Source organism: Sitodiplosis mosellana, unplaced genomic scaffold (genome assembly GCF_009176505.1).
Source record: "Sitodiplosis mosellana isolate CC-2019 unplaced genomic scaffold, AAFC_SMos_1.0 Smas_scaffold_3971, whole genome shotgun sequence".
Lineage (NCBI taxonomy): Eukaryota > Metazoa > Arthropoda > Insecta > Diptera > Cecidomyiidae > Sitodiplosis > Sitodiplosis mosellana.
In genome coordinates, this window is record NW_022599213.1 from 1 (window position 1) to 14,391 (window position 14,391).

Here is a 14,391-nt window from a genome sequence, read left to right on the forward strand (position 1 = left end):
TTACCAAACAGCCAGCTATTTGTAAATAGCTCAGCTATATATGCAGCCACAGTGAATGTCTGTTGGAAATTACCTGGATAGATATTTTGTCCATGTGGCCCATATGGATTTCCTGGCGGTGGTGGATAGCCTGGTTGATGGCCTGATGCTGGTGGCATACCATGATGGTACACTTGAGGTGCTGCATTTGGTGGTATTGTAATGGCCAGAAAATAATTGTAGAAGCACCTACAGTTATTGTAGTGGCTCGGTGTGTAAACATACCATCGATAGAGCCATGGCTCACGGCCAGAATGGTCATGCGCTCTTCGCACACCATGATTACCCCGAACAGAATTGGTCCTTCCGCAAAAATCCGCCCGCTTCAAGTTGCCTACCTGTTATCGCAAGAACAAGAAGATATGGTTCAAAGTGGCTGGGACATTTGGGCCATCAAAAAGATAACATGGGAAGGAATGGATCAATAACAGTATATGGATCACCGCAGACGCCTCGACTTAAGTCGGGAAATTCTGAAATACGACCACATTGTGTGCGGCTGGTGCAACTCCGACAAAGACCTCAATGTTCAAAAAATCATCCATTTGGACCAAGGGAAAAAAATGAAACAACAAATGATGTGTTTCAATTCTTTGCATGAATTTCAGACTAATGTATCCGAAACGCATAAATACAGTATCGCATAAGGCAGTTATCATAAAATTATCGTGCTTGAGTTGCCGCGGTGTACATTACTTGAATGGCTGTTGGCAAGACAACAGCTATTCAAGTATCGTATATTGCGGCCACGCAAGCAAACAATTATCGCGCGATAATTATGCGATAACTGCCTTATGCGATACTGTTTCTATGCGTTTTAGACATATTGTTTCAGGCAACGCCAATTTGAACAGTTTCCTTAAATTAAAATGCAACATATTGCCGGTAGATTCGAACACGTTGGATCAGGCATTTATTTTTGTGGAGCAGGATCGAAATACCGTAAATCATTCCTGTAATGTATTACGCTCGAGTGGTGGTTAGTGAAAGAGCACTTTATTATATGTCAAACCGCCATTTATACATTTCGATTAACATGAAGTTGGTTAGTCGTTGTCAGCACAAACAGTAGTACTAGTTTCGTTGAGTGTTAAAGTAGATTCGTATTTACATCAAGCATACACAACATCTCTCTCCTTAAGTTGGAAATATTACATCGATTCGAAATTTGTGTTTACAATAAATAAATGTAAATTGCTTCCAGAAGGGAAAAATGTTAGAAGAAAATACTGAATTGAAAAAAAAATGAATTGCATAAAAAAATTCGAATGAAAATGAATTGCTTAGTTGCAGCATTTGAATCATTTGTTGTTATTGCGTGCTCTCATCTTCATGCGGTGTGCAGCACGTTTGGGTTTCTTGGCGTTTTTCGGTTGAATTGTACCATCCTTCCGAGTTTCTTCCACTATCGCAGTTGCATCCATCGGCGCTGCCGTGTCATGTTTCGGCACAACTGCCTCACTCTTACTGATTTCATTGTTTTCAGTATCAACTGGTGCATTCGATTCTCTCTCAACACTTCCCCTTATTTGATCCAAGTGACATTCAATGATTTCGCCACTGTGAACCACTTTGCAAAGATTTGTATCGTTGGCCAATTATTTCAGAACTTATCGGTTTTGTTTCGGTTGGCTTATTTGAATCGCCATTGATGACACATTGAATTTCACGATGATCTCCGAAAATTTTAATGGTATTTTGTTGACTTCCGAGAATATTAGTGAAAATTTGACTAATAATTATATCAAAATATTTCGATTTATTATTTTTATCATCATTTTTCTTATTAAGAATAATGTCGAGAGCCTATTTTATTCTATGATACTTCCATTTTTCACACTCGAAGACAGTGAATGCGCTATGAATGTAATGGGTGTTTTAGAATTGTCACTGAAGTGATGTGATAGAACTCCCGCTATTGCATTCTGACTTGAATCCATTTCCACCGTTAATGGTAAATTTGGATTGAGTTGAACCAAAACTTGATTCGAATTCACTTCTTGTTCTGATTTACAATTTCCTTCCAATCAGAATTTTTCAGAAAAATCACCTAAACTTTAGAAAAATAATTCATAATATCCAAAAAGACATGAAATTCAAAGGATTGATGCATTTACAATAGATTCAATGCGAATTTTCAAATTTGTGATTTTCTCTTTGAAGAACTCGTCTTTATCCAAATCAAATTTTAATCCGGCTTTAATTAATTTACGCGAAACCGTCCGTAATGTATTTACATTCTCTTTGAACGTCGGTCCGATGATGATATTAACATCCAAATTATCAATTAAATTAGAAATACTTTGCAATTCTTCGCTCAATATTGATTGATTATACGCGTTATTTAGATCGCTTTTAGAATTTATATTTTTCTCTTCATTTGCCTCGCGGCTATTTTTTTCAATACACGGTAACGGGTCTTTAAAATCGCATACAATATTTCTGCTCAATTCGTCCGCGTCACGTTTATTTTCAAAATCTACATTACTTTCGATTTTTAAATTTTCAATCGTTTTCACATTATTTTCAACTGTATTTACGTTGTTATCCGATTGTATTAATTCAAAATTAAATTTCCTCAAAAAATTACGCGATACTAACGTCGGAGTATTTGTATTAGTTACCACGAATGTGATTTTATTACTTTGGCCACGATAAGTAACGTTTGCAATGAACTCACCTACAATTGGAATTCGTTTCCCGCTGTAGCCAGTGAATTTCAATTTGCACTGTTTCAACTTTGTTCTCTCATAAAAACGATCGAAGATTCCGATGGACATCAGTGAGAGTGGTGCACCCGTGTCACACGCCACGTCCAGCTCGACCCCATCGATTCCAACCGCACGATGATAACGGGAGAGCGAACAATTGTAGAGCGCCGCTACAGAGTGATGACAACACTTAGTTCAAAGACCATTGCGGATTTTGAGATAAAATTTAAAGGGCCAGCATATCCGCTAGGTATCATTTCAGTCGGTTGATGTTGAACGAAAAAATAAGTTCGCAGTGCTACCAGCGCCATAAGCAAAACCGTTATGAATCTGATTTTTTTTTTCGATACAAAATAATCTAAAAATATCTTCTAATAAAAAAAAGTTAGAATGAAGTTGTGAATTCAATTTCTCAACACACAGTTTATAAAAAATATTTTATTTGCATCAATAAAACTTAGGAAAACTACAATTATTTCACTGCAAACGATTCCCACTTGAAATGTAAAACGACAACACACTTGTAACTTGTCAATATGGCGACCGGAGTATATATCTGTTGACTTACGTAAGATGGCGCTGTTGATTGCGAAGTTTCGAACTTCAAATGGAAATCATTTGCAGTGGAATAATTATAGTTTTTTCAAGTTCACTGATGCAAATAATTTTTTTTAAATAAACTGTGAGTTCAGAAATGGAATTTACAATTTTATTCTAACTTTTTTTCATTAGAAGATGTTTACGGATCATTTTGTATTGAAAAAAAGTCAGACTCATAACGGTTTTGTTGGTGGCGATGGTAGCGATTCAAGCGGCATATGATGGCACATGATAGCCTTTTAAATTTTATAATAAGATTCAGGATTCAATTCGCATTAGCCTTTGTTCGCGCTCAAATTCACTCCGTCATATTCATTCTTGTTTTGATGTCGAAACAGTGAAAAAAATAATAAAAAAATAAAAAAAATAAATTTGAAATAAAATAAAATACAATTTAGATTAAATCCGCACATATTTTACATGTTTTGTTGTTTGTCATATGATTTCGCAATATTTCATAATATTTCGTCACCATTATGGATTATTGTAAAATATGTGCGGATTTAATCTAAATTGTATTTTATTTCATTTCAAATTTATTTTTTTTATTTTTTTATTATTTTTTTCACTGTTTCGACATCAAAACAAGAATGAATATGACGGAGTGAATTTGAGCGCGAACAAATTTGAAATTTTTTCTTTCGCATTCTGCCGTTCTCCACTAGTGGCGCTCTACTATTTCACACTCCATGTTTTACATAGAGAAATTCAAGGGGCAATTCACTAAAAAGTTGTATTACTTTTTCCACGTTCTATTACTTTTGTGTGATTTGCCCTTGGAAAAATTGACAGAATATTGCCGGGTGATTCCAACTGGTAGCACGTAAGCCCTTGAACCATGGTACATGTCCGATGAATCGACTGCCATTTCACTCTCTTCTTCCATCGTGTAAATGCCAAATTGTCCTTCGCTTTCACACTGTGAATAATCAACATTCGCATTAGAAACCAATTTTGTATTGGGAAAAAAATTTGAATTAGAAAAAAAATTTCCATCCTTATTTTTTGAAGGTGAAACAAAGTTAACTTCCTTTGATTTGTTTCGAGCTTTGCAAACGGTTGCTATGTGCCCAATGGATGAACACCGGTCACATTTGGCTGTCTTGTATTTACAGGATTCCGAGGTGTGGTTCCTCCAACCGCAATGCTTGCACTCTTCCTTCTCTTTGTTTTCCTCCTTGCCATTGTTGTTGTGGTTGCCTCTTTTGCGGTGCTTTTGCACGAAGTTAACCTCACATTCGGTGTCGTTCTGTTTCACCGTCGACTTCGATTCGACGATCAATGCCTTTTTCAATGCATCAGCCACGGTCAATTTTTTGTCTTCCTCACACAATCGCTCGAAATTTTTTCCTTTCAATCCACAAACAAACTAATCCAGTACGCATACAATCTTGATCAATTGAAATATCCAAACCGTTCAAATCGTCCAAACTATCCAAAACATCTTCAGCTGGTGCGTTAGTTTCGGTCAATATGGAATTTTCAGGTAGTGAATCAATTTCGATCGGTTTGGCAACTTGTTGTTCATTGTCGACACGCTTTTGCAAGGCTGTCATGTTCACTTCAATTTGATGCACGCGATTTCTCAGCTTCTTGTTTTCCGCTCGCAAAGCAAGACATACTGTTTTCGGTGAAGTTTCAGGCGGCTTCTCTTTACTAACAAAAACAACTGACTTTTCGTGCTCGTCATCCGATGAATCAGTCAAAGAAATCACTTGATTGATTTGCATCAGATCCATTGGCAGCAACATTTAAATTAAGCAAATAGTCGGACACAAAGTCTTTGTCGAGCACAACACCATCGGATATTCATCCTTCACATTTCATTCGAGACGTACTCACCGCCGTTATCCGCACGAACTTTCGAGATTTTACAGTTGTGCATCGCTTCTGCCATCGCAACATACTCGTTGAATTTGCTGAACACTTCACTTTTCTGCTTCATGCAAAAGATCATGCTCGCTTTCGTAAAATCATCTGTGAATGATACGAAATACCAAGATCCATCGTAGGCTTTCTTCAAAATGGGCCCACATACATCCGTATGGATCAATTCTAATGCACGTGTCGATCGATTATTTCCTCGTTTGTCAAACGGTAATCGCGTTTGTTTTCCTAAAACACACGATTCACAGAACTTGTTGTCTGTATTTACATCGAGTCGTCCGATGCCCTCAACCATTCCATGATTGATCAACTTTTTCATATCGAACACGTTCAAATGGCCTAATCGAAAATGCCATAAATCCTGAGAAAAACTTTTCAAGTTGTCCTCACCTGCTACCCCAGCAAATACGTCACAATCCACGTGAAACGTCACTTCATAGAGATTTCCATTTGCATGCGCCACAAATTGTGTCTTTCCATTTTTCGAGGCGTAAGCGCAATCGCCCTCGAACACAATTTTGTATCCTCTTTTCGCTAGCTTCCGAATCGATAAAAGGTTGCAATTCAAATCTCGAACATACAGCACATTCGGTATTCTCTTCGTCTTGGAATCACCATCAAACAATGTTTTGATTGAAATATCACCTTGCTCCGTTGCTGTGATTTTCTCATTTTTCTTTGCCACAGAAATATTGATTCCATCAATGCTAACCAAATTATCAAAATAGCGTTTTTCGTTGCACATGTCATCCGTTGCTCCAGAGTCCATAACAAACGTTATTTCCGATGCGTCATTTTTCTCCGATGACAACGCTTGCGTTTGTTCACTTGTGTGTGCCTTGTTTACGTTCCCGTTACAGTACGCTTTGTTCGCGCTCACTGTGTGCTCATCACACACTACCGCACACAAAATTGAATGCTCTTCCGGACCACTTTTTGTTGCGGAATTCGCACTGGATTCCTTATCCGATGAATTTCCTTTCGAATTTTTATCTTTTGAGGCTCTGCACCGTGACTTAATATTACCCTTTTTACCGCACTTGAAACAAACAATGTTCGGATTTTTCACTTGCATTGCACATGCCCCATTCGATTGCGTTTGCTTTGTACCGCTATTCCGCTTCGCAAACACATCCAGTAGTCTGCTTTTCGCATACGCCAATGTCAACTTCGATTCCTCCATTCCGTTGAGCGATTCAATCAAAGCATCATATTTCTCGTTCAATGTGAGAAATAAACTAACAATGAGATCCGATTCTTCTGGCTTGGCTCCGGCCAAACGCAATTCACGAATAATATTGTCGAATTTCGCAAAGTGTTTATGCATGTCATCACCGTCGAATTTCATGAGTGCCAGCCCAGGCCCGTAGCCAGAATCTGAAGTGAAGGCTGGCTCGTCCGATTTTTGAGATGGCTCAAAATTTGTTTTATAATTTTAAGGGTGGACAGAATTTGTGACTAAATTAAAAGGTGTTTTTTTTTCTTTGTGTGCTTTATTTCCATAAAATTGTCAAATGTTGTTTATAACATCAAATTCGAATTAGTAAATGATACTGTAATGGCTGAAAACTCTTTGGTTTGCTCAAAAAATAAGAAGATGAAAGTTAGAACAATATGCGTCGATTTGCTTTATTGAATTTTTGCATTATTTCTTCATCGCACATATTGTTGAGTACATATTTGTTATACGCCAAGAAAGATAAATCACATAAACGTTTGCTATTCATTGATGAACGCTTGACGATATCAATTCTTGATAATGCAGAAAATGATGTTTCACAAACTGATGTGCTACAGCCGAATGTGTATATCAAACAGTACAGTTTATACACCGTTGGGAATGCCGCTTTCACTGGTTGCAATAATTCCAATATCGCGCTATCAGCATTTTCTTCGCTTCTTTTCTTGTCAATATACGCTTTGGCAGTTTGCATTTCATTTTCACTGGGTAACTCGATTCCAATGCTTGAAAGAGGCTTGAGTGATTGCAAATTCATTTCATTACAAGAGCTTATAGCTTGCAAAATACCCGAATTTTCAGTAAATCTGCGATTCATTTCATCCACCATTACTTTCAGAACTTCATAATATGCAGTTTGAATACGGTTGGGATCTCTTTGACCAGTCGTTTCCATCACTTCATAGTCAGATAATAATATAGACTGTTGTCGATTTCGGCTTTCTCGGATTGGTGGCAATTCATTTGTAGTCATAAATTCAGTTGCTTTACTTTGAAAATCATTATAGTTTTCTTCGTTTTGCATCTTTTTCATTTCTTCGATGACCAAATCAATTAATGGCATTGCTGTGACATAGCTCATTTCTCGTGATTGCAGTAGTTTATTGGTTGGTTCCAATAAATCCAACACTGTTTTCAAAAACAAGAGCATGAAAATGAATTCTGGATGTTGAATTGCGTTCAAAATCCCAATTGCCAATGCAATATCTTCACCGTCAAACTTGACCTTGGTTCCTGATTTGATTTCGTTCAACGCGTCGATAATTGCTCTGTAGTTATTATGAACAGCATCAATTGCACGTTTATGACCCGACCAACGCGTCTCAATCACCTTGGAAATAACTGTTCCTTTGTATATTTGTTTGACCTTCCATCGCGAGAAAAAGTTGTATAACATTTTGATTTGACCGAAAAACAACGACGGTGCTTGAATATCCTCTATTGCAGAAATCACAACTAAATGCAAGCGGTGATTGAAACAGTGAACATAGGGGATGGTCCGTTCCAATTTTTGTTGAATAATCGTCTGGATTCCGCCATGATCACCACTCATTACGTTGGCTCCATCATAGCATTGGCTAAGCAGTTTCACTAAATCCATTTCGAAATCAGTTAATTTTGCCAAAATAAATTCAGCCATTGGATAAGCACAAAGGCTTTCTGATTTCTCAAATGATAATAAAGATTCTTTGGGTGTTGAACCAAGTACATAACGTGCAGCGATCGAGATAATTTCATTTTTGTTTCGGTCTTTTGTACCATCAACCAAGAGAGTGAAACCATCGCACGAATTGACTTCTGTAACAATTTGCTATCGTACCAATGCCGCCATAATAGAAATCAGCTCGTTCTGTACATCAGGTGACGTGTATATTGCGTTTTTTGGTATAACGTCCAAGCATACTTTCAATTTTGCATCTTTTTGCAAAGTGTATTCAAGCAGATTCGTGAACAGACCTTTTTCGGTGTGGGTGCTGCCTTCCCAGTCACCTCGAAACGGTAATTCATTTGCAGCGAGAAATTTTACCACACCTATAAGTGATTTGACATAATATTTTCGTTTTTCGATGATATCGCTTGATAATTGGACTGAAATTTCTGTCGCGTTCTTACGACGAGCTTCTCTTTCCTTCCATGAAGCCATATTCTGGATGTGTTGTAAGGATTGATTGTGTCTATCGAGGCCTTTGCCTTTTTGCAATGCCAATTTCCATCCTTTGTATCCCACCTTTGTAAAAACATCATCTTTCGTCGTTGTTTTTCCAAATTGACGACAAGGGAAACAAAATATAGCATCAGCACTATGGGAATACTCAATCCATTCATGACTTTCAATCCAGCGTGGCTTGAAGCTTCGCCTTTCTTCGTTTTTTGGGAAATCTTTCTGCGAAAACACTTGTTTTTTCCAATCAGCGCCAATTGGTATAAGGTCGGTTGGTGCATTTTGCGATGTGGTTTCTGAATCAATGTTTGAATTATCGGATTCTGCACAGTTTAGCTCTGAAGTAGGTGACACTACAGGTGCAGTTTGTGGAACGTTGCCAATATTGGTTGAAGATGATGCAGTGGATCTTTGAGTGTTTAATTGTTGCGACTGATTGGTGTCACTTGAAACTGAAGAAAAATTCAAAACAAGAAAGAAACCAAACGATTCATATCAAACACTTTTCTCAAATAGCATTTTTTTGTTTGCCAAAACTTACAACGATTTTGCAATTTGATTTTCCCAAATAAATCACTAATGCGAGCTTGTTTCTTTTTTGGTTCGCCTTCGTTGTCCATTTCGGCTTGACAATTTACTTTTCAACTTGAACAACTTTCAATTCCAATCTTTATCGATCAAAAACTGTAGCGTGAATGACACGGCGAATATGCTTCAGATTTGCTTCAAGCAATTTTGAAAAGTGTCGCTGTGTTTTCGTTCTAAAAAATTTTTTCGTCGTCCGTCTGCCACTGTTATTGTTTGAATACTCCAAAATAGCATTATTCAGCAAATCAAATCATTTATCATTTCAATTCCACGAACTTTGAATGTGCATTGAACAACTCACTCGTATTTTGATGTTTACAAAATTCAAAACGAACTCTCTCCAATTTCAGCTGTGCATTCTCTTAATTATGTTTACACAAAAATTCGTGTACGATAAACATTCGCCATACACATGAACATCTCGAGAATATATTGAAATTTGCAACAGCAATAAAGAACGAAATGAATCGAAATTCAGTTAGTCAGCTGACTGTTCTTTTTTCTGTTGAAAAACAAAAAATAATTGTTTCTTTCATGTATGAAAGTTATCCGTTTAGAGGAATAACATTGTTGGGCTGGCGCAAATATTTCGTACCCCTTCTAGCTACGGGCCTGTGCCAGCCGCTTGCGCAAAACCAATTGACTAGTTATGCTCTTTCGTTGAAACATGCTCAACAATCCATCGTACATCTCTCTCGCACTCGGTTTATCCATGATGTACGTGAGCTGCTCGTCGCTGATCGTTTGTGCAATTAAATTCTTACATTTTGCTTCTCTCACAACGCATTGTTCTTTGCTTTTTCCTTTATTGAATTCAAGTCACTTTCCACAAACTGTTTCAATGATTTTTCTTCCAAAAGTAAATCCAAGCGAAACTTCCACTGTGTAAAATTCGTACCGTTGAATTTCGGTATATTCACTTTTTCAATGTCTCCGTTCGCCATTTTTATTTCCGACTCAACAACAAAAATAATTCACTGACAAAACATTGTGTTGTTGAAAAATAAAAAAAAGATAGATAAGATAAGATAACATATTTATCTTCATCTAGATATTTCTAAAAAACATCATTTATCTTTTATCTTTATCTAGATCTTAATTTTTGTGCTTCATCTATCTGCATATTTCAGATAATTTTAAGATAAATGTATGTTTTTTATTTTTGTTTCGCTGATTTTGTAAGTATAAAGGCGAAAATACAGATCTGTTTGTTGGAGAACATAATATAAAATTTATTTTGTACAAACGTCACATAAATCGCCGCTCGATAGAACCGTAATACGGAAATACATTCACATTTATTTATTTTATTTCGTGTATTAACTAAAAATATTTGAAAGCAAGTTGATGAAATAATATTTCAAACATTAACAAATCATAATGTCAATAATTTCCGGTTGTGTTTGAGAATGAGCGTTTGTTCAAAGTGTTTCGGAGAAATTCTGTTGCGTCGGGGAGTGAAAATCATCATGCTTTGACTAAAAACCCGTTCTACTGGAGCAGAGCTCGACAGAGTTGTGTTGTATTTAAAATATATTTCGCGAATATGCGGAAATTCATTTAAAATCGAATACGATTTTCGATCGTCGCATAAATAACGAGACACTTCTGATTCAATCTCCCCTTCAATTGAATCTCTGGTAAATGAAATTAAAAAATCATCAGATGCTGATACAGTAGGCATAGGTTCTGGTATTTCGCTGAATGTCATACATTCTTCTCTCAATTTTTTGCATTCACCAACTAATAGTTGTTTTACATATATTATATGTTCGTCATTTGCAATGTAGCTAGTTTTTATGCTAGGTATAGTAACAGCAGCAAAATGTAAATCAGAGCTTCGTTCATCGTACAAATAATCCCAACCAAAAATTCACACTGAATCGACGTTGCGTTTACACATATCTGACACTGTTTTCACATGGTTTTGAACGTCAAACCGTGTGGCTATAGTATAGTAGAGTGTGAAGTCGTTTGACACCATTTTTGATGTCAACTTTTGATACCTGAACAAACTTTCACTGCATCCACACGGTTATTCGAAATCAAAAATGATGTCAAACGGCTTCACACTCTATTATACTATAGCCACACGGTTTGACGTTCAAAACCGTGTGGGAACAGTGTCAGATATGCTTGGGAACGTCAATTCAGTGTGGATTTTTGCTTGGGAATATTTGCGGAACCGACTTTGAATGGCTCCAAGCATAGCGGTTTTGAAGTCTTTTGTGATGGCTTGCACTTCTTCAATTTGTGTGATGAGATGTTTCATTGTTGTTAACACTGGAATAATGTAACCTTGGCTGCTATTGAATTCTTTCTGCATTGCATCCAGGGAATTTGCGACAGGCTCCATCACCTTGACGTATTCACCGATTACTACGAAATCGTTTCTATCTAATATTTCGAGACTTCGTGCAGACGGGCAACTTAGATTTGATTTTAATTCCAATATTGATTTATTCAAATTGGGCTGAATTGTTGGGTCACAGCACAGCTTCACAGCATCGTATCTCGAATTCCAACGCGTCTCACAGGGAACTTTCAAGCACCGACCCAATATGGTTTGCGTAATGGATTTGGCTCTAGAACTACGATGAGTCAATACCCGAAGCGTGTGTAATTTTCCGAGTGATTTACAAAGTAATTGTTTAGGGCGATCGGCTAAGTGTTTTTGCTCGAAGTCCTGCGACAAAAGGTTCAAAAGATGCGAAACGCATCTGCGCTGTGGTGGCAATTCAATCTGCGGTGTTTGTGCTGAAGTATGGCTCAGGGACTTAACTCCCCGGACGGGCACGGACGGTCACGTACGGACAGACATTCAACGGACATTCGACGGACATTCGACGGACATTTGACGGACATTTGACGGACATTCGACGGACCTTGACGGACATCCTTGACGGACGGGCACGGACGGACACGTACGTGAAAACTATGTAAATAAAAAAAACAGCATTTTTACAATTACCAAAAACGCAATTTGCGTTGATAATGGCAATTTTATTATTTTCACGGACGGACAACGGACATCTTACGGACATTTTACGGACGGATAATACAAATTCGATCTCTTGGGTACGGGCGGACACGTACATACAAACAAATTGAGGTGTTCACATCTGTCAATAAAAATAAGCTATAAATAATAATAAGACAGTATTTTTATATTGGCAAAACACAATTTGCGTTAACAGCGGAAAATTTTATTGTATTTAATTATTTGGTCATTGCCTTCATTGGCTCACAAAGTAATTATGTAATTTCTTCAACTTTTATGCTTCGAAAATGTTGTTTTGTGTGTGCATGATTCTATTGTTATGTTATAAGTGAAAATTTTGTTTTTTTTTGGTCACGTACGGACGCTCACGTACGGTAGCGGGGAAGTTGTCGCGCTTGCCGTTTATTCTTCTTCATTTTCAAATATATTCGATGGTAGAACATCTCTTTTCGACATTCCGTCGAGAAACTGGGCAACTGTAATTTCCTTTTCAGCCAAAGATTCGCTCCACCGTTTGATCTTTTCGTCACGCTCTCTATCTTCTGCTCTTTTTTGTTGTAATTTCGGTGTTGTTATCTCACCGGTTATTAGCTGATAGAGATCAGTTGACTTCATCGATTCAAAGAGTTCTTTTTGAATTGAGAGACTCTACAAACTTCAGAATATGGGTTCGATCTGGAAAACTCCGTTGAATTACTGAGTTGACCGATTCTATTGGTGAGGTTGTACGTTGATTCAATCCTGCCACGGAAATACTATTTCTTTCGTTCTGTAGATATAAGATTGTAAGTTCTCCATTAATTGACCTCTTATTGCGCATTTTTTATGAATGTATAGTTGTCAATGGACAAGGACTGACAAAAGAAAAAATCCTTTCTGGCCGTCCATTTGAAAATTTTGTCAATCGTACACGGGCAGAGGGACTTCCGAATAGTCCCAGTCAATTTTCGTACGAATAAATAGTAGCAAAGTTTCATAAACAAACCTGAGAATTCAACCAATAACGACCAACATAGCTGAATACGCGCCCAAATCGTTTTGCAAGTTTCTTCTTTGATGCGAATTTTTTCACGGCTGCAAAACCTTCTTCGATTTGGTTTGCAGGTAACAATGGTAGAGCTGCAAGCTGCTTTTTAATCGCTTTAGCATCGGCATTCTCCTTCAAAAGCTTCGTCAAACCAAGCCTACGACACTTTTTCAGTATTGCTTTTGAAAAGTGGAACCAACACCTACGAATTTTGACAGTAGGCCAGTGAGTCTTGATGGCTAGACGCATTCCATCTTCGTAGTCCGTCATGAACTCAGCTGGTTTCAATTCGAATATCTCTTTTTCGATATACTCAAAAAGAGCTTTGTAACTCTCCGCTGTTTTACGGGTCATCAATGCATAAATTACAGGAAATATCTGAAGAATAACGAAAAATGTCGAAAAGTGCAAAAAGACCAATATAGAAAAAAATCTCTCTTTACTCCTGAAACCATTTTTGGATTTCTCGTAAGTAAATTATCCACAACAACTCCTCCCTTGTACCCTAAACCGAGGTCGAAATGTTGAAATATGGCAACAAGGTTTCGAAAAATGCATGAGGCACTTGGAAAAACCGAAAAATATATGTATTTTATGAAGTTCTACAAGTTCTTTATAAGTTCATGCAGAGTATTTGACTTTTGTTTCTACTAAAGGTGCTCACGAACACGAATGATTGGACCGAACTCGAGCGAACACGAATAATTTTCTTTTCATGCGAACAATTCGAACCGAACCTGAACGAACAGATATTCAAAAAAAATCGAACTCGAACTGTTCGAGTTTAGTCCAATGGTGCTTAAGAACACGAACTTTTCGAGTTCGTTCGATTTTGGATCGAGCTCGAACGACTACAAACATTTTCTTTACATTCGAACAATTCAAACCGAACTCGAACTCAATGAAGCAGCGGACTTGTCGGCACACTCGTGGATTTAGCATTTCACTTGCTTTGGCGATTCGTGAGTTGCCGAAGCATCATATATGCAGTGCACTCGATATTTAACGTGAAAACCTATATTCCGTACATCGAAGTTGGCCGAGGTATGATTTCGTTTGCGCGTAGCGCGTAAGCAATTCACTTGCGATATATAGTATATAGGGATTCACGTTAAATATCGAGTGCACTGCATATAT

The 14,391-nt window shown here is 37.4% G+C and overlaps 1 protein-coding gene across 1 annotated transcript; it reads right to left on the reverse strand.

Annotated features, from left to right (window-relative positions):
• Positions 1-6,841: 6,841 nt before the first annotated feature.
• Positions 6,842-8,077, reverse strand: LOC129572014 (uncharacterized). The gene has a single exon (XM_055451915.1). The coding sequence runs from the start codon at positions 8,075-8,077 to the stop codon at positions 6,842-6,844; it is 1,236 nt and encodes a 411-aa protein (XP_055307890.1).
• Between the last annotated feature and the right edge of the window lie 6,314 nt (positions 8,078-14,391).